Source organism: Anolis sagrei, chromosome 1, assembly GCF_037176765.1.
Source record: "Anolis sagrei isolate rAnoSag1 chromosome 1, rAnoSag1.mat, whole genome shotgun sequence".
Lineage (NCBI taxonomy): Eukaryota > Metazoa > Chordata > Lepidosauria > Squamata > Dactyloidae > Anolis > Anolis sagrei.
In genome coordinates this window covers 240,122,771-240,149,675 of record NC_090021.1, presented here as the reverse complement: position 1 = coordinate 240,149,675, position 26,905 = coordinate 240,122,771, and the positions used below count along the sequence as shown (strand labels likewise).

Below are 26,905 nucleotides of genomic sequence, written 5' to 3'. Positions count from 1 at the left end.
TCTCATACTTTTTTGGGTTGGTTTGTTATGTGCTTAAAATTAAATTGCCTAGCTCTTCCTCTGTGAATGGAACACATTCCATATTTAAATAAAAAGACCTGGGTCCTGATGTAGAGAATGTTCATTTGATAGAACATTATGTCCAAGTGAAATCTCATTTATTTCACTGAGTGCACTTTTTAGTATCACTTATGCAATCCGCACAACACCTGCCACACTCAAGTTTACCAAGTGATGCTATGTGAACATATTAGGCTGCGTTTCCCCCAATATCATCATTTAGACAGAGGTAGCATTTTAATCCTAATTACAAACTGAGAGAATGAAAGAAAACTAGCTTGATTAGTTTAAGACCAATTTTCCCACTGTCCCTGTAAAGTACCATTCTATATGATTTTGATACGAATCCTCTATAAACCTATGCTCCTACTCTAGACTGCTCTTTTCCTTCTCACAATAAAAATGCCTTGCATGTTCTTGGTTAGAAAGGTCCAAGAGCATCTCATGTTCTTTAAATTATTCATCTTCAACATAAAGTACAAGCTACGTGTTTTGAATTATTATTGATTACTTGATTTTGTGCTGTATTCTTTGGTACTGCATAATTTATGAATTCTAAACAGGAGTCCAAAATATATTACTTTATAAAAGTAGCAGTACTTGGTTTCAAAATATTCATGTTACATGTCCGCACATACAAATACCTGAGTGACAGCTCTTACAAAGCTTTTGTTCTGCTCCCAGATGACCCCATCGCTTCCTTGGATTTGTGTAGACCAGTGGTTCTCAACTTGTGGGTCCCCAGGTGTTTTGGCCTACAACTCCCAGAAATCCCAGCCAGTTTACCAGCTGTTAGAATTTCTGAGAGTTGAAGGCCAAAACATCTGGGGACCCATAGGTTGAGAACTACTGGTGTAGACAAAGATGCAATGTGATCTGGAAGTCACAGATATGGCCAGCACTACTTGTGACAGGTTCCACCAGCAGAAAGTCTGAAAATCAGGTTTACTCCAATGTACAGACTTCTACTTCATATGACATCCAAATAAGGTAAGCTCCCCACAAATGTTTCATTTAAAGATATTGGTACACAATATATTTTTCAGTATCAATCTGAAATTGATCAAGAAAAATTAAATTACAGTATATTTGCTCATAAGGACATTTGCTGTGAAAAAGTATGAGGGGAAAAAGTAAATGGAAGATAATTGGAAATCAAGCACACAATGCCAAGAGGTTTACATCAGTCCCCCAAAATTTAGGCATAACTGTATAATAGTAATTCTGGATCAATGTCACATATCTCTTCTGAGCTGCTCAGCACGTCCATACCGGAAATGACGATATACAGAATAATGGACTGTAGTGTCCACACTGATGTGGAATTGAAGCTAGTACATGAGTCAAGGATACATTTTGTGAATGGGAATCCTGACTGAAGAACATGGAAATCACACTTAATTCCAGTCCCAGACAATTTCAGTGACATTACTTTCCTAGTCTGTCTGTTATTTTACTAAAGGGACCACATCCATTTGGCAGGGTGCTGGCGTGCGAATAGCTGCAACTGGATGCTGAACGATTGTCTGTACTTTCCTCACAATGGCTGAGTCAAGAGGGCCAAAGTCAGTCATGCTGCTGTTCTAAACATCAGGTAGGTAGGCAGACACCTGCAAAGGTTTTGGGCACACCAACTTCCTCTCCTTTTCTTACAAAGTCTGCTAAAGTGGTTTATTAGAAACACGTAGATTCTCTCTTTGCAGCAGAATTTTTGTTGGAGGTAAATAAATTGTTCTGCTTGCCTTGAGGCACAGTTGTATTCCGTGATCAGGATGAATCAGAGAAGGCAGCTTGTGTTGCTGATCAGAGGATGGGAAGCACAGAAACAGACTGAATGCTTCTGATTTGGCAACAATATTTGCACAGCTGCTCAGGGCATTTCCTAAAAACTTGGAGTATTGCTTTGAGTTGTCATTGACATATCTGGCTTTTTTGGCAAGCTTTGCATGGTAGCCGTGGTAGTCAGAGGGCGGGCAACATTCAGTACTGAAAATTGCCTTGGTTTTCTTAGGCATGACTGGACAACAGGTTGATGCATATTTATCATGCCATTGACGTCACCATCCAAAATAGCTCTAAAGAGAAGAAACACCATAGTGAGTAGGCATTTGTATGTTTGGGAGGCCAAACTAGCAGTGTATATTCACAAGAGAACTAACACCTTCAACACATTTGTCCCTCTCATTAACATGGAGAATGTGTTATTGCACAGCTATAGGCTTGTAGAATCGATGTTGTAATTTTCAATAGAACCCTGGTCTCCACAAATAAGTCCCTGTTTCAACACACACACACACACACAATACAGGCTAAAATATAAAAGACCTCTGATGCCAGAAATTTGTTTCAAGTTACCAGAAGTCATTTCCAATTTAATTGTTTTTGGTAGCCTTGACATTTTTAAGGGGATAGCTAAATGAAGTAATCTCTTATGTGATTTCAGAGACTTCCAAGAATCAAAGCCTAACCTTTACGAGTGACTTTTTTTTCTACCTTCTTTCATTTTTCAAAATTGTAAAAAGGCATTGCTGTAAAAAGGGAGTTGACACTGTAAGTCAGGGGTCCTCAGACTTTTAAAGCCAAAGGCCAGTTCATAGTCTCCCAGACTGTTGGTGGGGGTGGACTATCATTTGAAAAAAAAAACATGAACAAATTCCTAAGCACAGTGCACATAACTTATTTGTAGTGCAAAAATATATGAAAGAATAACACAATATTTAAAATGAAGAACAATTTTAACCAACATAAACTTACCAATATTTCAATGGGAAGTGTGGGCCTGCTTTTGGCTGATGAGATAGTCAAGATGCAGGTTCGCAGCTTGGGTGTGACCCTGGACTCATCGCTGAGCCTGGAACCCCAGGAGCATTTGCACAGCTAAAGCTTGTGCGCCAGCTGCGCCCGTACCTTGGGAAGTCTGACTTGGCCACGGTAGTCCACGCTCTGGTTACATCCCGTTTAGACTACTGCAACGCTCTCTACGTGGGGTTGCCTTTGAAGACAGCTCGGAAGCTCCAACTAGTCCAACGCTCGGCAGCCATGATTTTAACAGGAGCGGAGCACAGGGAGCATACAACCCCCCTGTTGCGCCAACTCCACTGGCTACCGATCTGCTACCGGGCTGAATTCAAAGTGCTGCCGTTGGCCTTTAAAGCCCTAAACAGTTCCGGCCCAAGCTACCTATCTGACCGCATCTCTGCCTATGAACCCACCAGGACTTTGAGATCTTCCGGGGAGACCCTGCTCTCAATCCCGCCTGCTTCTCAAGCTCGGCTGGCGGGGACGAGAAATAGGGCCTTCTCGGTGGTGGCTCCTCGGCTGTGGAGCGCCCTTCCTACGGACATTAGACTAGCACCATCTCTAATGGTATTCTGCAAAAAGGTGAAGACCTGGATGTTTGTGCAGGCGTTTGAGTAATTTAGTGCAATCTGGTAATGGAACATAGGAATGGAACAATAGACGACGAACCTGGACTACGCTTGGATGATGAGAAGATCGGTTGTTTTTTGTAATAATTGTGCATTGTAATTGCTTATTGGTAATTTATGGATAATGTGTTAAGTCAATTGTTATATGTTGTATGGAACCACTGCTGTTTCTACTGTTTTTACTGTTTGTGAACCGCTGTGAGTCGCCTTCGGGCTTGAGATACAGCAGTATATAAGCAAAGTAAATAAATAAATAAATAAATAAATAATAATTAGGACGGTTGTTGTTGTGTGCCTTTGAGTTATTTGAGACTTAGGGAGACCCTAAGTCTAAGGTTTAGAGCAGAGAAGGGGGCAGGTCAGTGACCTTGGATGGTTGCATCTGGCCTATGGGCCTTATTTTGGGAACCCCGATGTAAGTGGTCAGTATTTTCTCCACCTCAGTCTAGAGGACTCGGAGCCACTGGATATCAGCACTCCTCTCCAAGTAGTAAACCCAACAAGGGAAAACCAACCTGGCCTATAGTGGATCTAACGGCTGACTTACAGCTCACCACTTCATTCTGACAATATCAAATTGGTCTTCATCCCCCCACTTTCCCTTCTAAAGGGGAAAAGATTACAGGTTCTGTCTTTTTAAACGGCCAATCTGAGAGCTAGGCTTGGATCTTGTCCTGCATCAACCACAGCACTATTTTAAAATATTGACTGATACAAGCTACTCTGGGGACATTTCTTTTCCATCTGAAAATCAGACAAACAGATAATCAATATGTACTATATGAAGGGGAGAGATGTGATGGAAATGTGCTGGAAAGCAGCTAATCTTAGATACAAATTGTCTGTGAAGGTTCTTAGAACTGTTTTACAAGGGCAACATCACCCAAGATGAAAGGGCAACTAAAGTAAGTTTAAGATCAATATATTTTGGCCACAGGCTGACAGAGAGTTAGATAAGCTTAAGCCTATTTTATCATGCCTAACTCAGTCCGGGTTATAGTGATGAACCAGCTTTTCTCCAATGAAGATTTGTTTCTATATGGTTTCGCAATCTGGCAAAACACTAAGTAGACAAACCTGTTGTTTGTTGTTCCCACTTCTACTGCTCCTGAGCTGGGACTATTGCTGCCAGTGCCACAAGTCTTACTACACCTCTGTCTAACAACATTACAGGAGGTATCAGTTCCTCTATGGAGATTCAGCACACCAATCTTCTCCACTACATGATGCACTGCATTCCTGTTCATAAGTGACGGAGACTGTGGCTTTAGCTGAGCTGCCTTTTTTGAGTGGGGTACCTTCAGGTGTCTGGCTCCGACAAGTCCACCTTTTATACTCCGTATAGATGCAGGGGAGGGACATTTTGGAGGAGAGGGTGTGAGGGTATGCTTTACAATGGTGGGTACTGCATTTTCTGGGACATCAGATGAATCTGAAATAAAAAAAGAAAGCACACCAGTTTAAAAGCAGAGTATGACAATCACTATTTGTAAGGCTGTCCAGAGTCCCCTTTGGAGTTGAGAAGGGCAGGATATAAGTGATGTAAATAAATAAATATTTTTCACAACTGGCATCTTCAATATAGAGGAAAGTTCTTGAATAATCAAACTGCAAAAGGAACTGAGAACTGGGCAGTCCTACCACATATGCCAGTAGGTGCACCTAGGACTACAGCCCTTCCAACAAGTGCTGCATACTGCATCTTTAATTCTAAAAATCTGAAATAGCCTTCTAAAGCATGTCTTTAATACATCTGAATGTGTTTTCCAGAATATAAACTGAAACCAATCAAAATAGTTTGGGAGCCATATTTTGGCCCACATTCTGTTTAATAAGGATACTTTTAAGTCTGACTCCCAGAGCACTTTAAACCAATGGTTCCCAACTTGTGGTCTGTGGTCCCCAAAAACTAAAATATGGTCAACGGCCTCACCGTTACTACGCTGTTGCAACAAGAGCAATTGGTCTTGCAAAATCCTCTTATAGCACCAAGGCAATGGGGATGTTGAGAGGGGAAAGGCTGACTACCCACAAAAGGTGCAACAACAAGCCTCCTGACTGCTGCTTCTCCACCTCCTCCCTCCCTCCCGCTGAGCGGAGCTGTGCCATGTGGTGCCTGGAAGCAGCAGTGCCTTGGTGTCTCCATTTTTAGATCTGTCCCTGAGGTTATTTGGAGTGCTGATTCAGAAAATTGCATTGGAAAGACCATGTCAGCTCTAGATTATTAAATACTACGGTTTTCTGTGGTCAAGCAAATGGTGACTACTGGATGGCATATGTTCTGTATCAGAAACATGAGCTGATGTGGTCTGTCCAATGCAATTTTCTGAAGCAGCACCCTAAATAACCAAACCAAAGTTGACCAAAACTGATTCATAACTCTTTTGGTACTAATGTTGGAGAGTGGTCCCTGGTCAAAGTGATCATATAATCTGGATATTCATTTGAGGTTATTGACCATATCCCTCATATGACCTTTTGTGTTTTAAAACTGTTGCGTGAGGGTTTTGATGCTGGTAGTTAAGAGTCGGTTTTAGTTTATTATATAACTTTACTAGCTGTCCCCTGCCACGCATTGCTGTGGCCCAGTCTGTTGATCTGTTTCTAATATATGTAATTTCTTTATGCTTGTGGGTAAACAGTATTTCTTGTGGTTTCTTTGTCAGTGTTAACGTGGAGTGTGTTTGGTTTGCCCACCCTGGAACATGCAACATATAATTGTCCTTCTTTAAGGGGTTCTGTGTGGGAAGTTTGCCCCGATTCTGTCGTTCATAGGGGTCAGAATGCTCTTTGATAGTAGGTGTACTGTGAATCCCAGTGACTACAACTCCCAAATGTCAAGATCTATTTCCCCTAAACTCCAGCTGTGTTCATATTTGGATGTATCGAGTGCTTGTGCCAAGTTTGGTCCATATTCATCATTATTTGAGTCCACAGTACTTTCTGGATGTAGGTGAACTACAACTCCCAAAGTCAAGGTCAATGCCCACCAAACCCTACCAATATTTTCTGTGGGTCATGGGAGTTCTGTGTGCCAAGTTTGGTTCAGTTCCATCGTTGATGGAGTTCAGAATGCTCTTTGATTGTAGGTGAATTATAAATCCCAGCAACTACAACTCCCAAATGACAAATCATAATTTTTTGAGTGATGGTCACTCCTTGTGTTGTGAGATGTTTTGTTGCCAAATTTGGTGTGATTTCGTTCATCGGTTCTTTTGTTTTTAAGGTACTCATTATGCGCAGAGCATTTATATATATATATATATTAAAATCTGTTTCTGTCTGTTATGCATTGTCTTATGGACCCTAAGGACCGCTGGATTTGCCATTGTATTATAAGAGATTTTGCCTCAGAAATGTCTGTTTAATAGCTTCTCCTTGCTGTATTTCTAGCAGCAACTGAGTCAAATGCTTCTCTGCATTTGGAACTACATAAGATATCTGTGTGGCTATGTTCCAAAGGGTCAGGTCAACTGACAGTGTAGCAATAGGTCCTCTGGGTTTCCTGAGGTTCATTTCCCTAGCTTTCTTTTAGTTAATGTCGGTCGTAAGTGTCATATCAAATGTCACTTTAGAATGATTAGATGCCTGTCAGCTCTCTCAAAAAAACACTATTTCTGTTTCTGGGAAGAAAAGCTCTTTGCTCCCCAAAGTGGTTGTTGCATTTTAAATGAGCTTCTGTCACTGTTACATAAAAGTTTGCAAGTGGGTGGTAATGGCACACATATCATCCAGGCAAGCATTGTTAAGTCTACCTGTTGACGAATGAGAACGAAGGGACTGAGAGGAGGAATTGGATGATGTGATTTCCATGATGTCCTTAATGGTTTCTTTCTTATCTTCTTTAGTGCTGTCATTGAAGTTGCAGTCTTGTTCTCCCTCCTCTTTCTCCTCTTCACTGTGTGTTATTTTTAGTATTTGTGGTGACTTCTCTCTTTGGAAAGCTTGCAGATGTCTGTCAGAGATTTAAGTTGTTTAATTAGATGTTCATCCTGCCTCAATTCTAGCAGAATCTAAATGTTACAGCACTTTAAGACAGCAGTGTCAAACTTGAGGCCCTCTGGATATTTTGGATTTCTCCCAGAATCCCTTGCCATTGGACAAGCTGGCAAGCGCTCTTGGGAGTTGGAGGCCCAAACATTTGGAGGACCACAAGTTTAACATCTCCGTTTTAAGATGGCTTCCAACATGTCTTTCTTGGAAATAAAGGACACATACAGGGAGTGCAATGAAAAGCTTTGGGACTACGTTTGGGACTCTCCTCTGTGAGTTGCTCACTTGGCACTCTCACGCGTGGCATTATAGTTAACAGGAATCAATTATTCTGTTTTATTTTGCTTTGAGAAATTAGGTCTAATATATTGTTTAGCTCTGTACTTGTCTTTAGCATCTGGTTTTAAGATTTTTCATTTTATAATTCATACTGTTTTGGAAGCAACAGTGAAAAGGCAGTTTAGATACACAGTGGGCCCTTGGTATCTGCTGGGGTTTGGGACCAGGATCATCCCCATGGATACCAAAATCCATGGAAGATCAAGACACATTATATACAATGGCAAAGTAAAATGATATCCCTTGCATGAAAATGGCAAAGTAAACATTTTGGAATATTTTCAAGTTGTGGATGGTTTGACTATAAATATTTATACCTCTCTGTTTGAAATCCCATCATGCAGATATGATGCAAGGACAATGCACACTTGAAGCTCCTAAATTCACATATTGCACTTTCATCTTAAAGTGAGGATCTGGGGATAAAACCCCTGAAAAAATATTGATGCCATTTAGGAGGAACTTCACGCACAGCATTCCTTCCAGAGTGGTGTTTCTCTGCTGGAAGCCAAGTTCCCTATGTTACTGTACAGCAAAAGTGAGGATGACTGAAAGCAGTGAATATGAGCTGAAGTGACAACAATGTGCCCTTCAGGAATTATTTGTTCGCACTAATTTTATTTTTCAAACTATAAAGTTATAAATTGTGCCATCTACAAGTGAGGTAACCTGGCTTAGAGGGGGGTTTGATCACAAGAGGTAATTGCATAACATACTTACTTGATATCACCGGAAACAGGCAGAAAGCTGAACCAGCATTTTATTTATACAATAAGTTAGAGTAAACTCCACAAAGCATGTGGCTCTTTGAGGTTGGTCTGGTGATGCATGGGAGTTTCCACAACTTTTACACTCACATTTTAAGATTAGTGCATGCTTTGGATGGAGATGAATGCAATCCCAACATGCCCCTCTCTCATCACCAAAACCTGGGGAAACATACAAATCCTCCCCTGCTCCCTAATGTCTCTTAGAGATATTCTAGAAAGAGAGAGGGTGGAAGCTAATTTGTTACTATATGTTAGTTCTATTCAGTGAAATCAAAATCATTAGCTGTTTTACCTTGACAAGCTCACTTGAGAAATTACTAACTGATTTAATCATTAAACTGGACCTCTTACTGGTAAGGATGCTTTCCTGAGGCTTCTAGCTCAGCAGAGAGGTCTTCCCCATTCATGCAATCCGTCTCTTCAGAGATTTGGCTGTGTTCAGATAAAGGATGTGGTGGCTGGATCAGGTCTGCTACCGTAGGCTACAACACGAGTAGAATTGTGTCAGAGGCACCTGACATTTACTAAAAACTTGACATCTTTTTTAAAAAAATTAATTTAGTTCACATCCTTCTCTTATTTATAAAAGAGATCCTATTATGCCCAGAGCATTTTGTACTACCAAGCTACAGAGAGTTGAGATCAGGGCATGAATTGACATACTGAAGCACAGCCAGAAGACTTCAGTTCTCAGTCTCATCTATTGCTTGTCTCATGGATGTAAATCAGTAGTGTCTTTCCCTTTACCGATCCTTACTCAGACAGTTGATAGAGAAACATCACCTACATGTGTACCTCTCTTCCAACCAACCATCAGCTTTCATATGGTTCTGGGGAAAATGAGACTCTTTTCCCCTGATAGGGTGGTTCCTCCTGAAACCCACCATGTCCAAGAAATAATGCAGATAATAATGCAAGGAGGTTCAAAAAGAAGCCAGAATATTACTTATTAGGCTTCACAGACCTGGAATTACAACTTGAAGAAAATGAAGACAAATTACTAACATACATTACAACAGCAGCTAGGATTAGTTTTGCTAGACATTGGAAAAAAGAACAAACTCCCATTATAGATGAGTGGTTAGATAAGGTTAAAGAAATAAAAGACATGGATGAATTAACTTTTTTGATGAGGAAAAACACCGGAAAATCGGTAAAAAGGACGGATTGGACACTTTTTTATGACTATGAAAAAAATAGAAGAATATTAGAGGCTAAGAATACATAAATTTAGATAAAGAAGTACTTAAAGAAGATCCTGAGGCTGGAGTGGAAGTTATTTTAGGACTGTTTGTGTTTTTTTTGTTCGTGTGGTTTATTTCTTTTTTTAAAAAAATGTTTTTGCATTTTTTCGCAAATTTTTAGACTTTTGATTTTTTTTCTTTTTCTTTTTTCTTCGCATTTTTCGTTTTGGAATCTCTCTTTTTTCTTTTCGGTGGTGATCGGGTTTTCCTACTTTTCTGTCTTCTTTCGAAAACAGTGCTAATTGGGGGAAGCTCTGAACTTTTCTTCAGAAAATTACATGGTTTTCTATCATTACAGTGAAGAAGAATCTGAATATCTTGAGGCTGTGGAAAGAAAAATCAACTGCTTTTTCCAGACATCTCTAGGGTACAGGTAATCTAGAATTAGTATACCTAGGATGCAATGCATTAATTAATGCACATGAACATGCACACTAATCATCCGTTAGAGGATGTCAGAAGTAGATAGCTAATAAGGGCATACAATTTTCTTCCAAAAGTGTTCCAAAGTATGTTGTATTTTTCCATAAAAGTGGATGGAACCATTCACTTCTACATGATAACATAAAGCAGTGTTTCTCAACCTGGGGGTCGGGACCCCTGGGGGGGTCGTGAGAGGGTGTCTGAGGGGTCGCCAAAGACCATCAGAAAAAACAGTATTTTCTCTTGGTCATCTGGGTTATGTGTGGAAAGTTAGGTCCAATTCTATTGTTGGTGGGGTTCAGAATGCTCTTTGATTGTAGGTGAACTATAAATCCCAGCAACTACAACTCCCAAATGCCAAGGTCTATTTTCCCCAAACTCCACTAGTGTTCACATTTGGGCATATTGAGTATTTGTGCCAAATTTGGTCCTGATCCATCATTGTTTGAGTCCACAGATGTAGGTGAACTACAACTCCCAAACTCAAGATCCATGTCCACCAAACCCTGATAGTGCTTTATGTTGGTCATGGGAGTCCTGTGTGCCAAGATTGGTTCAGTTCAATCATTGATGGAGATCAGAATGCTCTTTGATTGTAGATGAACTATAAATCCCAGCAAGTACAACTCTCAAATGATAAAACCAGTCCCTCCCCCAACCCCACTAATATCCAAATTTGGGCATATTGGGTATTTGTGCCAAATTTGGTCCAGTGAATGAAAATACATCCTGCATATCGGATATTTACATTACGATTCATAACAGTAGCAAAATTACATCTATGAAGTAACAATGAAAATAATTTTATGGTTGGGGGTCACCACAACATGAGGAACTGTATTAAGGGGTCCCAGCATTACCAAGGTTGAGAACCACTGACATAAAGGAAAGCATTTAGAGACAGGGACATCAAGAGAGGAGGTGCACATGCATGGATATGTAGGGGAGAAAATCCCTTGCTCCCAATGAACACAATGCCGGATGTACAATTGGAATGCTCTCTCCTTTCTTAATCTTCGAATTCATTGCATTGAAAATAATGGGAGCTACAGCTACTGCAAACAGAATCAGCTTTAATCTGAATACTTTTCCCAGGGTCCTGTTTCCAATGAGATGCACACACACATTTATAGACATCTGCCAGTTCTCATTATCCTCATACTCTTAATATCCCACCAAGAAATGGCAAAATCTATACAACTCCCTGCATCTGCACACATACACTTGAACATCTCCAGAATATATTTCTTATGACAATGACCATGGTGCTCTACAGATAAAAACTATGCAATTCTAATTCATGTCACTCTGGTTTGCCAAAGAAGAAAATAAAAGCATGTAGGAATGAAAGCTTACTCCCAGCTTTTGTCTTCGTGCGTGAAGAGCTTTGATGGGGTTCCCACATATGACTCTGTTGATACCTGGCCAAAAAGAAAAAAAAGAAGGGTTTGCTCCAGTTAACCATTGTGCAGACTCTGTATATAAATACGTCTAGTTCGCTTGTGATAAGTTTCCCATATTTAAAAGGAGGAATACATTTAGGAAAATAAAGTAATGGATATTCCTGTGTTGTTCTGTGTACCTCTTTTGGTAGAAAGGAGAAAACTTTAAACAAACACAATTTTTCTAGTGGGTCAGGAACTACCCCCAAAACACATGCAGTGGTGATCTGAGGCAGAGATTGTACAGATAGATGAAGTATCCAAGCACCTCTCACTTCTCTCAGCTGAAGGTACTATGACATTCAACCTGCCTTTACAATGTGAATCAATATAATGTAGCACTTTGATTTTCTGTCCAGCAAGAGATGAGCATAAACCACAAACAACACAGGAGACTGACCATTTGAAAGACAGCATCATCTAACCAATAACTTAATACAATTTGAGCCATACGTTTTACTCCTTGTACATGTTCTTTTTTATAGATAAATATCTAGAAAATTAGGAATACAGAAATGTGCATGCAGTACATCTGCAAGAAGGGATCATGGGTGAATATGCCATTCAAGAACATTTATGTGAGAAAATTCCTACATCACTTTGTGTTTACTCACATTCTTTCAAAGACAGCTTGGGAAGAGAGGAGAAGGATAAGAAAAGCACAAGTTGTTCCATTACCATGAGTCAAATCACTGGAATCATCTTCAGGCAGGCCTTCCTCACAAACAGTCGGCTCTAGAAGAGTGCTACAACCAAAAAGTAAATGGGCAGTGGGAGGTCTTTGTCCAGTCTGAGGTCTGGAAGCTATAGGGAACTGTGTTACAGGAAGCTTCACAGAAGAACAGAGCCAACTTGGTATAGATTCTGAATCTAAGCCATGGGGAAGAAAAGAGAGATTATTCGAATCAGGTGGTGCAAGCCAGTGGTTCTCAACCTATGCGTCCCCAGATGTTTTGGCCTTCAACTTCCAGAAATCCTAACAGCTGGTAAATTGGCTGAGATTTCTGGGGGTTGTAAGCCAAAACACCTGGGGACCAACAGGTTGAGAACCACTAGTGTAAGCCATTACAACATAGCCCTAAATCCTGTTTTTTCATAAAGCGGTTGACAGTATGGAAGGAATCACGGCAAAAGCAAAACAAAAGGCTCCACTAGGACTGCATAAGCTCTGCATATCTCAATAACAAAAGCACACAATGACCTCACCTTTGATGGTGACTGCTATCTCATAATCTCCTCATTTCTACCCAGTTAACAAGTACAAGCTAACTGATAACAAAACCTGACACACAAATATGTACTATTAACCAATGCATATGTGGTATTGAAAACTAACTTTTTTACCATTAGTAAAAATGCACTTTACAAAATGTATTAGCATACCAGACTCAGAAGCCTGATCAAGTAAATTTCCTTCTTTGATTGATGTCTTGACAAAGAACCATTCCTCATTCATCTTGCATGGGGAAGGTAAATCTGTTTGATCTGCTGGTATTTCATCCAAACATTTTAAATGAGGAATGAGTTTTTTCACTTCAGCTCTGTAGTTGTAATCTGGGACCTGGGGGGGGGGGGGGGAGAGAAAACATCATTTTAAACACGTTTAAAGGGAGTGGGGATCTGAGAAATGGGCAGGCAAAAGAACACGAGGCAGTGTTATAAAAATGAAAACAAGTTAGTCATAACTCCTGTAGATACCTGAAAATGTGGATAATAATGAACCTTATATTTTTATTATACTTGGCCCAGAAGCATACCACAGAATTGTACTGGAGGAGCTAGAGAGGCTCATTGTAACATCTTTTTCTGAGTATTTTTTGTGTGCTCAAGATGAGCAAAACAGAAGAGCCCAGTACATTTTTGTCACAGACATTGCAAACATTCAACCCCCATCGGATTCATTCTAGCTTCTTGCCTAATTTTCCTCACCATTAGACATCATGACTACAGCTGATGGGAGTTGTGGTACAGTAGCATCCAGAAGGCTGCAGTTTGTTCTGTTTAGTTAGTGGGATTTGGATTTAGATATAAAGCTTGTGGATAGGATACCTAGCATTAACATGTTCTCAGAATTGCAATTCCTATTATTCCCAGTCCACATGAGAGATAATAAAAAGTGATAGGAGTTATTGTTCAATAACATCTGGAGACTCAAATTGGGTAAAAACCTAAGAGCACTGACACTACGTAAAAAAGATTATAGTTAAATCTCTGTATCCATGGATTCAATGGTCCTTTGAAGGCCATCATAAAGCTGATGTGGCCCTTGATGAGAATGAATTTGGCACCTCTGCTCTAGAGGACTGTGATGCTCTAGAGGACACTGATGTTATCCACCTCCCTGGTATACACGTACTTACATCTCAGGACTCTTCCACACAGCCCTATATCCCAGAATATCAAGGCAGAAAATCCCACATCTGCTTTGAACTGGGTTATCTGAGTCCACACGCAGATAATGTGGGATTTTCTGCCTTGATATTCTAGGGCAGGGGTCCTCAAACTAAGGCCCGGGGGCCTGATGCGGCCCTCCAAGGTCATTTACCCGGCCCTCGCTCAGGGTCAACCTAAGTCTGTAATGACTCAAAAGCACACAATAACAACAACAACAACAATCCTATCTCATCTGTCAAAAGCAGACCCACACTTCCCATTGAAATACTAATAAATTTATAGTTGTTAAAATTGTTCTTCATTTTAATAATTGTATTGTTTTAAAGTGGCTTTTGCACTACAAATAAGATATGTGCAGTGTGTACCGGAATTCATTCATTTTTTTTTTCAAATTGTAATCCGGCCCTCCGACAGTTTGAGGAACTGTGACCTGGCCCTCTGTTTAAAAAGTTTGAGGACCCCTGTTCTAGGGTATAGGGCTGTGTGGAAGGGCCCTAGCTCTTCTTTTCTCTCCCTCCCCTTTCCTCAAATTTAGGCTATTGTCAAATCCTATAGAACCCTTCCTCCCCATCACCAAACTGGATTATGTTCTTCATGCACTCATCAGCCTACTTAGAGTAGAATCAAGCATATGGTACAGTGGGGTCTACCCATAAAGGCCTTGATGATTTGCAGTAGTTTAGCAAAAGTTTTAGCTTCCTAATCAGATACAACAGTGAAAGGGCATTGCTTCTTCTTATCCTTATGCCCCGCTTTTTTCCCTGTGGGGTCTCAAGGTAGTTAACACTCCACACTAGGCAAGTTTAAAGGTGCAATACAAAAGTTACATGAAAGGCACTGCAGACTACTTCAACCAGAGAAGTCAGCCATAGCAGAGCACCTGATGAACCAGCCTGGACACAGCATATTATTTGAGAACACAGAAATTCTGGACCACTCAAACAACCACCATATCAAACTACACAGAGAAGCCATTGAAATCCACAAGCATGTGGACAATTTCAACAGAAAGGAGGAGACCATGAAAATGAACAAAATCTGGCTACCAGTATTAAAAAAACTCTAAAATTACTACAGCAAAACAGCAGAGAGGAAACAACCAGGCACATATTAACACCTCTCAATAGAACATTTTCCCAGGCTCAGCCAAGCCTTCAAATGCTAATGAAGGTGGTCAGCTGAAACATTCACACCTAGCTTCAGCAGAGAGCTCTTTGCCCCACCCCAGTCATTCCACAGATATATAAACCCATTTGTTGCAATCCAGAGCAGGGAACGAGGCCCTAAGATAACTATCCACCACACTTGGCTGTGAAAAACAATCCTTTTTTTATTGAAGAAAAATGGTTACAAAATAAAGGAAAAATGCAAGTCAAAAGCCACAGCAAAATCAGCAAACATGAATTTAAATGGACAAAGCAAAACCAAAAGCCTCACTGTGAAATACTGGAACCTGTTAGCAATCCACTAACCGTACTTGATATCCTAGAAATCTTCCCAATCTATGGCCAGGGAACCGGGAGAACTGCCAAGGTCTTCATCAATTCTGAAACGATGCCTGAACTGAGACAGTCAGCCCGGCGTAAGGCAATTAAAACTCAAGAATTGGTTCCGTGAACCGCCCTTCTTTTTTGAAGCCAATGTTTTTAATTCTTGAATTCGGGAGGATCAACGCAAACTGAGTGATTTACTTCTATCTTCCCAAATTTGGCCCCTTCTGTTGTCATTACAGTTAACAAGTGCAGAAGGGAGGGAAAGTTCAAGGTCTCTCTCTGAAACATTCTCATGAACACTGGTACTTTCATTTTCCAAATCTACAGAAGTTCCTTCCTCAGGAACATTGGCATTTTCCAAACCTACAGCAGTTTCTTCCTCACTAATTTCAGGAGCATTGGCATCAAAAGGTACATTTCCATTAGCATCAGTAAATATACTTTCATTAGCATCAGGAGGAACAAACAGAGAATCAGGTTCAAGTTCAAACTCAGGCTGAACCCCAACACCATTTTCCTATTTCCAACAGACCTCACTACCTCTGAAGATGCTTGCCATAGATGCAGGCAAAACGTCAGGAGAAATGCCTCTAGAACATGGCCCGATAGCCCGAAAAAAACCTACAAGAACCTAGTGATTCCAGCCATGAAAGCCTTCGACAATGCATAGTAGGCTGTAGTCAGTGAAAAGCAACACTAAAACAAATCTAGTAATTTTAAAGGTGTGAAAGAATTCTTCTTTCATTTCCTTCTAATCCAAATTTACTTATTTACTTATTTACAGAGCTCCTATTTCCTAAGCGAACTAAATGATTGTATGGTGGCTCCTTTTCTATTTGGCCCCAAATCTAACAGGAATAAGAACCTTGGCAGGAAAGCCAGAGAGAATTTGGTTGTATTTGGACTGTACTGGTACTCCTTGATGGATTGTCACCTGGTCTGGGGCTTGTGTTTTTCAATGAATCTGTGGGTGAAACCGTTGGAGTCATGTGCTCCCAAGGAGGTCTCCCTGAGCAGCAGGGCCGCAGGGGAGGAACCAGATGCCGCACAATTCGATGTCATCAATGGTGGAACAGGTGGAGAATAATATATTACATGTTATGAGGGCTGTGAAGGTGGAAGAAGGTTGCAACAGATGAGAAGCCATTGTTGTTGTGTTAATCATGCCACTAGATGAGTCCCTCATTCTGTGAATACTGTGTTGATTGGCTGTGCACTGATCTCCACACATAAATCAAATGAAAAAGAGATGGCTTTATGAAGCCTCCTCTTCTATCCATTCAAGAGGGGAGGGGCTCAGAGTTCTTTGCTAATGGCTCATCTTATCTGGGAGAAATGACCAAATAGCATAATGAGGCAGCTGTATGATCAGATAAGGTTCAGACAAAATGCCCCAAGGGGGTGGTCGGCTTAGGAGACGAGGATTTCAAATAAAATGCTGCTCGGAACAACCTCTGCACCACAAGCTCTCTTGACAGATGCAGTACTACCCCTATGCTCAACATATAGGTCTTAGCTCCATACAATTCCAGCAAAGGTGGAAGTAGCAGTAGCATACCTTTTAAAAAATATACTATACTTCAAATGGTCACTTTTCTGGTCCTGGGCATCTATATAACATCAGAGTAGCTAACTTTCAATCCATATTGTTCCCACAAAAAGATAAGTGAATATTTACATTAGTGGACACAGTCATCGGTTCACATAGTGCATGTACTTTACAAAATGCAAAAGCTATAGGTTTCCAGTCTGTAATGATTTTCTGATATGAGTGGTGCATCAAATTACACATATACATAGTGCAACAGAAACAACAGCTTGCAAATGGGATCACCAAATGTATCATGATGTTGTTGGTTTTTTGGTTTAGATTTCAGGAAGATATGAGCTCATCTGAAAATCAAATTACAGTGAACAAGCATACAGCCCAATGTAGCATACAGCCCAATTTATTTGAAGCAGTATATGTAATATTATTTCTTTTCTTTTCTTTTTAAAAAAAAAACAAAAACCAAACCTTCAAATAGCCAGTCAGAAGCAATGCATTTATTTGTTAAGGCAATGTCTATAAATTAAATGTATGCTTTCTCCATGTTAAAGGAAAATAGGAAGCATATAATCTTAGACCGAAAAAACATTTTGTTTACAAAGGCCTTAACCACACTTTTGAACCCGCTGTATCAGTCATGTTTATCTATCTCTCCATCTCTCTAATGTAATGTTGATGGTAATATATTTTATACTGCCTCTAATACCTACAATAAATAAAATACTTTATTATATCAGCTTTACCCTCTCTTCACTAGCAAAGGTAGGTGCAGCCACCCCTATATAGCAGTGAAGGTCAAATGTATCCAGATGTGTGAGACTTTGCTTTTTATGTCTTTTCATGCTACCCACTTTAATTACTGTGGCTGCATTCTATGGCATGCTAGAGGTTTTAGTTCAGGAAGGTACTAGAGCTCTCTGGCTGAAAATTCCATGGACAGCCCTCTAAATTGTAAATGCCAAGATTCCACAGGATTATTTCTGATTTCAATTTCAAAACAATGCTTCAGAAAGAGACAGCGTAACATAGCTGGATGTGTGGCTATCACTGCCTGATGTGGCATGCACTGTCTTTCTAAAAAGTATTATTTTGGACTGGAGCCACAGAAGTAAGAAACTGTAATGTTCTGAGCAGGGAAAGGTCTCTTTAGCTGTGTATTTCTGCATGGCATGGAGCTGGATTAGATGGCCATGAAGTCCCTTTCACCTCTCATTCTATGTTTCTGTTCAGAGGTATAGAAAAACCAATTCACACATCAGTAACTAAAATAACTGCAGGTATATCTCCGTTAACAAGGCTCTGACAAAGCAGCTGAAAGCTTTTTAATAGCATCAGCAATGGAAAAGGGTGAAGAGAGCTGGAAAAGGCAGACATTTGCAGTTCTGTTACAGAAGCATATCTGCAGTAAAATGTGTAATAAATAAAGACCAAGCTAGGAAAGAAAGGGATTTTACTTTATTTAATCACATTCCCTACAATGGGCAGAGTAAAGAGCAGCCGCCTCTAGGATCTCTCACTGAGCATCAATGAACAACAAACAGAGAAAAGAGGAAAACGGCTAAGACTGCTTCATGAAGTATCCCTAGTATTTTGGGCCATCAAAATGGGAGTTATAACAAAAGTGGGGGTCAATGAAAGAAAAAAAATCCTTATATGTATGTTATACAAAGCTTTAAAAGGGTCTCCAGAAGATTCAAAATGTTTTTGTTTATTTATGCAAAGGTTACCTGATGTAGCTACTGCATTTCATGTGTGCATGCTGCTCATTTTGAAAAACAAGTTTGCTGAAACATGTTGAGTTGTTCTTCTTTTTTGTGGTATAGGATTTTATCCCTATTATTTCCAGGTTATTTCTGCTCCTGGTACCAAAGTTTCTGTTAAAGAACTAAAGCCCAAAAACATATCCACTTCATTAACTGAGATATACCTGTACTACTCACACAGCTTTAATGTAACATGCTACCTTTCCTTCCCCAGAAAAAATTATATGGCAAATTACATGCCATCTGTGACAAGCATGTAATGTAACACATTCATTTGAAATAACTCATTCTAAATTTAGCCCTGGGTGAACTTCCATGTGACAAACTATATAGTACTAAGTCACAAAACAATTTCATTTTATGTTTAAAGGTAAATTAAGATAAATCTACAATATATACACACACCTCTGGAGATTGGGGACTAGGTTTCAAGCATATAAGATTTCCCTCCAGTGTAAGAGTAGACAATTTTGCACAGAGCCCCAGATACTGAATCTGACTGAGATCTTCAATGTTGTTTCCTTCAAGGTCTAGAACCTCAAGATGTTCCAGCAGGCTCACTTGACTTAGGTCAACAATGTTGTTGTAGGCTATGTAGAGTTCCTAAAAAGAAAAAGAAAAATCAGAAGCAATGTATAAATTTTTAAGATTTAACTATGTACTGCACTTTTAATGAAAACACCGAACTAATGTCTTCCTGTCTGTATACTTGTATATAATTATTATGATGTGGCTTTAAATTGGCTCAGACTTATGAAAATTCTACCATAAGGTATTCTTGGCAAGATTTATTAGATATTTAGAGGATATTTGTTTATTCTTTCAGTTGCTGTTATTATTTGGTGCCTTCCAATCACTTATGGTGACCCTGCTGTAGGATTTTCTTGGTAAGATTATTCAGGACAAGTTTGCCAGTCCTGCAAGGCAGAGAGAGTGTAACCTGAGTATATTTCTATGGCTCAGCAAGGATTTGAATCCTGGTTTCCTGAAGTCCAGCAGTCAGACCACTACATTGCACTGGCTCACAGGAATTTATTTTTACATCTCAAATAATCTTAAATTCTCAAGAATCAAAGTCTGCAAACAGAATACATAAGAGCTTATGATGGAAGTCTCCTTCACCTATGATGCATGACAATGTTTTCTGAAGGAGACTATATGTTAAACCTTTTAGAAGAAAACACATATACATAAATACTGAGTCTGAACTCAGCGCCCAGTTCCCTTCGGAGGTCCAGGCTATTTGGCTGCCAACATCTCCTCGTATAAGTTTGCTTGGGCCCTGAGATCTTCAGGAGAGGCCATTCTCTTGGTTCCACCTACATCTCAAGATCGGTTGGTGGGAACAAGAGAGCAGGCCTTCTTGGTGGTTGCTCCTTGCCTCTAGAACGCCCCTTTTCCCAGGGAAGCCAGAATGGGCCCCACCCTGCTGTCCCTCTGGCAGCAGGCTAAAACCTTTTTATTCAGACAGGTTCTAAAGGAGAAGGTTTATAAGATCAAGTCTGGAGGTGCTGTGATTTTTAGCTTTGAATATGTATTCATGAATTTTTTAACTGTGATTTCTTTAATGTCATTGATATTTAATTCTGTTTTAATGTTTGTATATCTGTACACTTTAAATTGCATTGAAATGCTTTTAATGTAAGCTGCTTTGAGTCTTCTTGTGGAGCTAAAAAGTGGGGTATAAATAAACATAAACATAATAACAATAATCAACATAAAGAAGCTGAGATATGTCAACAAAATTGTGTCAAATCACGAACGGCCTCACCTTCAAAGAGCAACAGGAAGAGATCCCATCTAAATCTGGAAGCCTACAGCAAGCCATCCACAGGACTTTGAGATGAGTCAGAGCTGTTCCAAGATCCCTAAGGGAACAAAATTTGGGACCTTGAAGATCAGAGATTCATCCATTCCTCATCTGATTTCAAACAAGTGATCAATGTATAAAATCAGAAACTGATGTAAACTACACTTCAACTCCTATAAGCACATTTTTAATTCCAATTTCCATCTTAGTCAGATTCAAAAGCTGATGACAGAACATGTGCAAAATTCCAAAAAATATATATTTCTATCTTAACAAATGAAAGAGAACAAAGCTTGAAAATCCAGGAATGCAGAAACAGTCAAAATCTCTGAATATGTCTTAGTTTCATTGGGTTTTAGGCAATAAGGTCAAAGCAATTAATCCTCATAATTTTTCCAGGGATCCAAAGTAAAAGATGTTCACAGCACACACATGAACAAATGCATGACATACACAGATAATTAGTAAGGGCACAATCTATCTGCAACATTCACCAGCCCTGTTGATGCTCCTTACATTAAAACAAGTATTATATCTCATTAACTTGCAATGCTATGTACAATGACAAAACAGTTAGTGTGCAATCTGATATTAATTAATTAACTGGAAAACTCTTGTGAACCCAGAGGTATCCACCCTCCAAGCTGGACATTCTGCAATTCCAGTTTAATTTAAATTAATTCATAGTTAAAAGCTTGCCATAAATCATTTTATACTGCCATACTGAACATGAACCCAATCTCCACTCAGTCATTTTAAATGTAACATTTTTTCCAAGTAATAAGAGTTTTATGGAGATGCAGTCATAGAAACTTACAAGTGATTAACAACATAATCCTATGCATATATTTAGTAAGATTTAATTCCTTCTATATTCAATGGCACTAACTCTCCAGTAAAGGTGTTCAGGGCTTCATCCTAAAACAAATGTGTGCCTTAGAGTAAATTCTGTATTATTAACTTCCCAAAATTCAATATTCTAATATACTTTACAGAATCTCTCTTCCATAGAAGGCACTAATGGAAATCAATTATCAAAGTTGGTGATAATTACTGAAAACCTGGGAGAAAGCAATGTGGTATAGCACTAATTGAGATTTTGAAAATTGTGACAGCAAGACATTCAAGAAGATCTACTCTAAGTAAGTCAAATTCAGCCAAATTCATTGAGAAGACTCTCTTTGACTTCACCAGTACAAAGCTAAATGATTCCAGATGTCAGATCAAAACAGAAGGGGAAATGGCAACCCAACCTGCAAACCTTATTGCAATTTGTGAACTCTGCTGCCAAGAAATGGAGCACTTTAGGACGAAGTCCACACTCTCCATCCAAACACAAATTAATATCCATGGTTCCTACTCTACTCCTATACACTGGAAGAGGCCCCACACAATTCAATAAGGCTGAGGATCTAAGCCATCTCTTTCTCTGACTGGTTGCAACAGCACCAAAAACACCATAAAGACCAGATTGTTTCCATTAAGGTGGGGCCTCCTGTAATTCCACTTGAAGTGTCCAGAAGCCTGATTCTTTCCAATTCAGGTTACTTGGAACATGAGAAGATGTGGAAGCATGGTGTTCGAAACAGCCCAGCATGAAATACAGGAGGCCTCCATGATCTGCCATATTCTTTGGTCTGTAAGGAGGCATCTGTGCAAGATCGATGTAGGAAGAAAATAAAGAACAGGTATACTCCAGGTATAATAGTTGGTCCTGGCCTTCTTCGAAACAGTTCAGTCTTAGGCTTCTGAATGTGTGCATTACTGTATTTCTGATACTTCAGAGTCCAGAGATATTGCATTATAACTATGCCAAAATTGGCAAAACATTGAATTAAAGGGCTCATTTGACTCAGCCAATCCCATTCACCAACTCTGCAGTTCCATGAGGAAGCAGATCTTATGCTCAGGAAATACACATCTGGTTGATGACTGTGCACACAGCCTTCTGCTATACCATGGGTGGGCAAAGTATGCTTTGGAGCATTTGAGGGTGATAGTTTTGATTTTGCAAGTCATGGGTGTGTAGCTCTGCAAGGTCTTCTGGTGTACTAATAAGAATATTCCTTGTTTGTGAAGCAGAAAGCTTGTCCCTTTTAGGACTGGCAGGTGGTTTTTATATAAAGGATGTCTTCCTTTTATATAAGCTGATCAAGATGCCAAAATAGTCTATCTCGGGGTACAAGCACTTCAAAAAGATAGAAATGCATGCATCATGACATTTGTGAATGTGGACAATAATGTAATATCACAGAAAAGGACATGGGTTTGTTAACTGAAACCAATACTTTTATTTGGATTATGACAGATGGTGTAACTGTTTAATGAACATGGAGAATGGAAGATTAATGTGCACATAGCTAAATAAGAAACAAATTGGGATGTGCACTAAGACTTGTAACTTCTTGTTACAATAAGTTCAATAAAGAGAACAATACAAAGTAAATACATGATTCATGGAGAAATATCAACTTATCAAAAGGACTGTATAATTAATTTTGAGACTGTAAAATCCTTTAGGTGACATTTTCAAATCTGCAAATAAGCGAAATAGGTGTGTGTGTGTGATTTTAAATTCATTTGCAATGCACAACACTCTCCCCTCATAAATAGGCTCAATTAATACACTCAGTTATTTTAGTCCTCCACATCCTCCTCAAACCAAATTTAAATCAAGTTCAGACAATGGGGTCTCCCTTCCACTTATAAATCACTATGTAAAAAGGTACTACTCCCAATGTCCAGTTGATTTATTGGTGTCCCATGTCTTGAAGTCAGATGTGAAACACAGAGAAGAAATGGTGACCAGATTAATACAATGCCATTTTCCTTTATTCTCTTCTGGTCAATAACATTTTTTCACGCAACAAGAAGATAAACATTATCAAGCCATAACCTTACAAGAAAGAGGGCCTGCAACATTTTCCACAGTTTTGCAATTTGCCAAATTTAGTGACTTCCAACACTAAATTTTCTTTTATACAACTGTTACTTTCTTGTTGTAAGACAAGTGTCAAACAATAGGCCAACATAAATTCACAGAAATTATTGTTCTTGTAGAAGATTATTTTTTAATCCATTTCTGGATGAAGAGCCTGTTACCCACAGAGACTGGTAAGGATGGGCAATTCTCCAGGTAGCTGCCTAATTACACTATTATTTCCCAACATGCAACTCTTTACATTACCCAGGAGAAGATGATAATTGTTCCCTTCTTATTTCTGATTCCATCAATCACTTACTTCTTTCATTATCTTGGAGCATGATATTAGAGGTACATTTCAAACTCATTAGATATGAGAAATCTGTTTTCAGTTGGACAAAACTGTTCATTATATTGTAGCTGTAACAGAAAATGAGAGGCTCACAACATGAAATTAAAATCCCTAACTCACCATATCTCTAAATATTGGAGGCAAAAAGAAAGGATGTGAACATGGGTAACATTCACATTGCACAGTAGGGAAACTGAAAATTATGCCAGATCATGGACATTACATGGAGGCCTCCTGTATTTCATGTTGGACTATTTTGCTTCCACTTCCTGGCTACTTCTAGGCAGATGCCCTCACTATTGACTATGTCATCTTTTCACATGCTAATGGATGGATCCCACTCAAACACCTGCAAATCAGGCTTGCTATTTGTACCCTCATGCTTGGTTAATAAACATTGGTTATTTTTCCCCACCCTAGAGATTCCACAAGTATATATACTCCACTTGCTTTACCACCATCAGATCATCTGAAGATGCAATACTAGGTCCAATGAAAGCCATCTCTCTGTCTACCATACTTTTGGACTGTCAAGACCAGGGGTCCCCAAACAAAGGCTTGCAGGCCAGTTGCCACCCTCCAAAGTCATTTACCCATCCCCCATCCTGAGCTTTAGAATTAGGGTCACCCTAAATCTGAAACAACTTGAAGGCACACAACAATAACAACAACAACAACAACAACAACCCTAATTAACTTGACTGTTTCAGCAACCAAAAGTAGGCCCACGTTTGAAATACTACTAAGTTTATGTTGGTTAAAATTGTTCATTTTTTAAAAATGGTGTTGTTGGTTTTTTTGCACTACAAATAAGATATGTGCAATGTGCACAGAAATTCATTTGTGTGTATTTTCAAACTATAGTCCGGCCCCTCAACAGTCTGGGGGACAGTGAACTGGCCCTCTGCTTAACGGGTTTGAGGACCCCTGCTCAAGACATTGACAGCACTAGTCTTCAACAGCAGGAAAAAGTAGAAAGTGCATTGTCTTCAGTCACTGCACTCCAAGATATGTGATATGAAGTTATATATCTTATTTATATAGTGCCAAGAGAACCAGGTCTTTTTTTTTTTTTTGAGAAATTCAATACACACTGTATACACAGTAAAAGGATGCTGAACTAAGAAATTAAATATTCCTGCCAAAGGGAAACCATTGTTACATTTGCTTTTCAAAAACTCTTTTCAATAGCTGGAAACATTGTGGCAATTTTTAATTTCATCATTAACATGGTGAAGACCAACATTTTCTCCCAGACACCGATGCAGACAAACACGTGAAAAGGTTAGCAAAATGACAAGAGACAGTTTACGAAGCCAGGCTTAATTAGCTATTTAATTGGGAATGAAAGGCAGACATAAATTAGAGTGAAAGGCCTACTTTCCAGGAAGTCAGTCCTTTTGCCCATATCATAACTGACTTTTCTTCAAATCGACATACTAAGAACTGGACTGCATGTCATGTAGAAGACACAAAATAATGCTTTTATACAAAGACTACAATCTTCAATAGTGTGAAGAAAACAATATTTTGAATGCCTCTAGGCTTATACAGTACTACTAAATCAAGCAACACCCAAAATTTACCTCTGCCTCAACAAGAATAAAAAATTTCACCAGGAACTTAAAAGTACCAGGATACAGTAATTTTTTACAAAGTGGGTTGCTCTCAAGAACCTGGGTTCAATGTATCACTAGTCAGTTTACATATAGCTCTTCTCTGTTCAAAAGCAAACCCCATTAATTTTTATGGAACTTATTCCCTTGTAGGTACAAATCACAATCAATGGGACATATTTCAAATTAAACAAAGAATTACACTGGAATTGACTTTAACATGCATAGATTCTCATCTCCTACTCTCAATTTTTGAAAGCAAAACAATCTGTTACATAAAATATAAAACATGCTCTTCCTAGTGTGCCAAAGCCATGCCTGCAACAAATACATAGTATGTTTACCTGAGCCTGTCTTTTAAATTAGCAAAAAAAAAAAAAAAAGAAGAAGAAGATAACTATTAGCCATAGAAAATGCACTTAACTCTTAATCACGTACTGAAAGGTTATCAATCAAAAAAGAAAAAAATATTTCCCAGAAGCATCGCATGATTTTCCTCTGGGAGTGCTATTTCTTTCCATGTAAATATATATGAAAAAAATGCAACTTCTTTTTTACAAAACAAAACACACACATTTTTTTCACCTGACTATTGATCTTTAACCCCATGAAGCAACTGATATTTTAACTGGTCCCAGTCTACATGGAACCTAAAGGCTACCTTCTCTGCTACTGACTTCCCCAGACATTTCCACTAAAACAACAAAATACTGTATTTCTTTACTCTAGAAATGATAAGTCATTCAACAAATGGCGTCTACTCTATATGCCCAAAGAATTAACTACAAAAGTCTAATGGAACAGAAAAAAATTATCTATATTTTCCCATATATCCCTTTACTCATCCCTGAAATTAGAAAGCAGAAGCAATTAGATTAAAAATTGTGGCTGTTAGCCAGACTAGAACAAATACCCCATTAGCTTTGATATATAGCCTTTTTTGCCAGAATCATTAAAAAGATAAGCAACATATGCCATCATGAGAGAAGAAAATATAGTTTTTTAACCTGCCCTCTTCAAAGAATGTTCCATGTTTCTACTTCAATTATTACGTCATAAATCTGAGATTACTTGGCTGAAAAGAGATAGATGGAAGCAACAGAGTAAAAGCCTTATAAAATAAAGTAAGGTAGAATGTAAGGTAATTTTTATCATACACTGTGAATATAGTTCTATGTTAGCCAGCAAAAAACAAGGCTTCTGACCTCTAGATCAAAAATGAGCAAAATATGACTTACAGATGCATGGACCCTTCTTTTGAGGCATCTAAAACTACCCATCGTCAGTTTCCACCCCCCCCCCCTTG

General features: G+C 39.0%; 1 protein-coding gene across 4 annotated transcripts in view; it reads right to left on the bottom strand.

Moving 5' to 3' along the window:
* Positions 1-1,855: 1,855 nt before the first annotated feature.
* The window catches only part of LRRC56 (leucine rich repeat containing 56), a 52,830-nt gene continuing 27,780 nt past the window's right edge, over positions 1,856-26,905 (bottom strand). For 2 of the 4 annotated variants that reach the window (XM_060769531.2, XM_060769552.2), the window contains 9 exons: positions 20,670-20,766; positions 19,298-19,501; positions 13,083-13,260; positions 12,378-12,569; positions 11,614-11,678; positions 8,942-9,072; positions 7,244-7,443; positions 4,566-4,920; positions 1,856-2,135 (listed from right to left, as the gene is read on the bottom strand). In XM_060769531.2, coding sequence (XP_060625514.2) covers positions 1,943-2,135; positions 4,566-4,920; positions 7,244-7,443; positions 8,942-9,072; positions 11,614-11,678; positions 12,378-12,569; positions 13,083-13,260; positions 19,298-19,501; positions 20,670-20,766 — 1,615 coding nt within the window. In that variant the 3' untranslated portion in view covers positions 1,856-1,942. The remainder of the gene's footprint in view (positions 2,136-4,565; positions 4,921-7,243; positions 7,444-8,941; positions 9,073-11,613; positions 11,679-12,377; positions 12,570-13,082; positions 13,261-19,297; positions 19,502-20,669; positions 20,767-26,905) is intronic. The other 2 variants (XM_060769542.2, XM_060769561.2) reach the window with 2 other exon arrangements.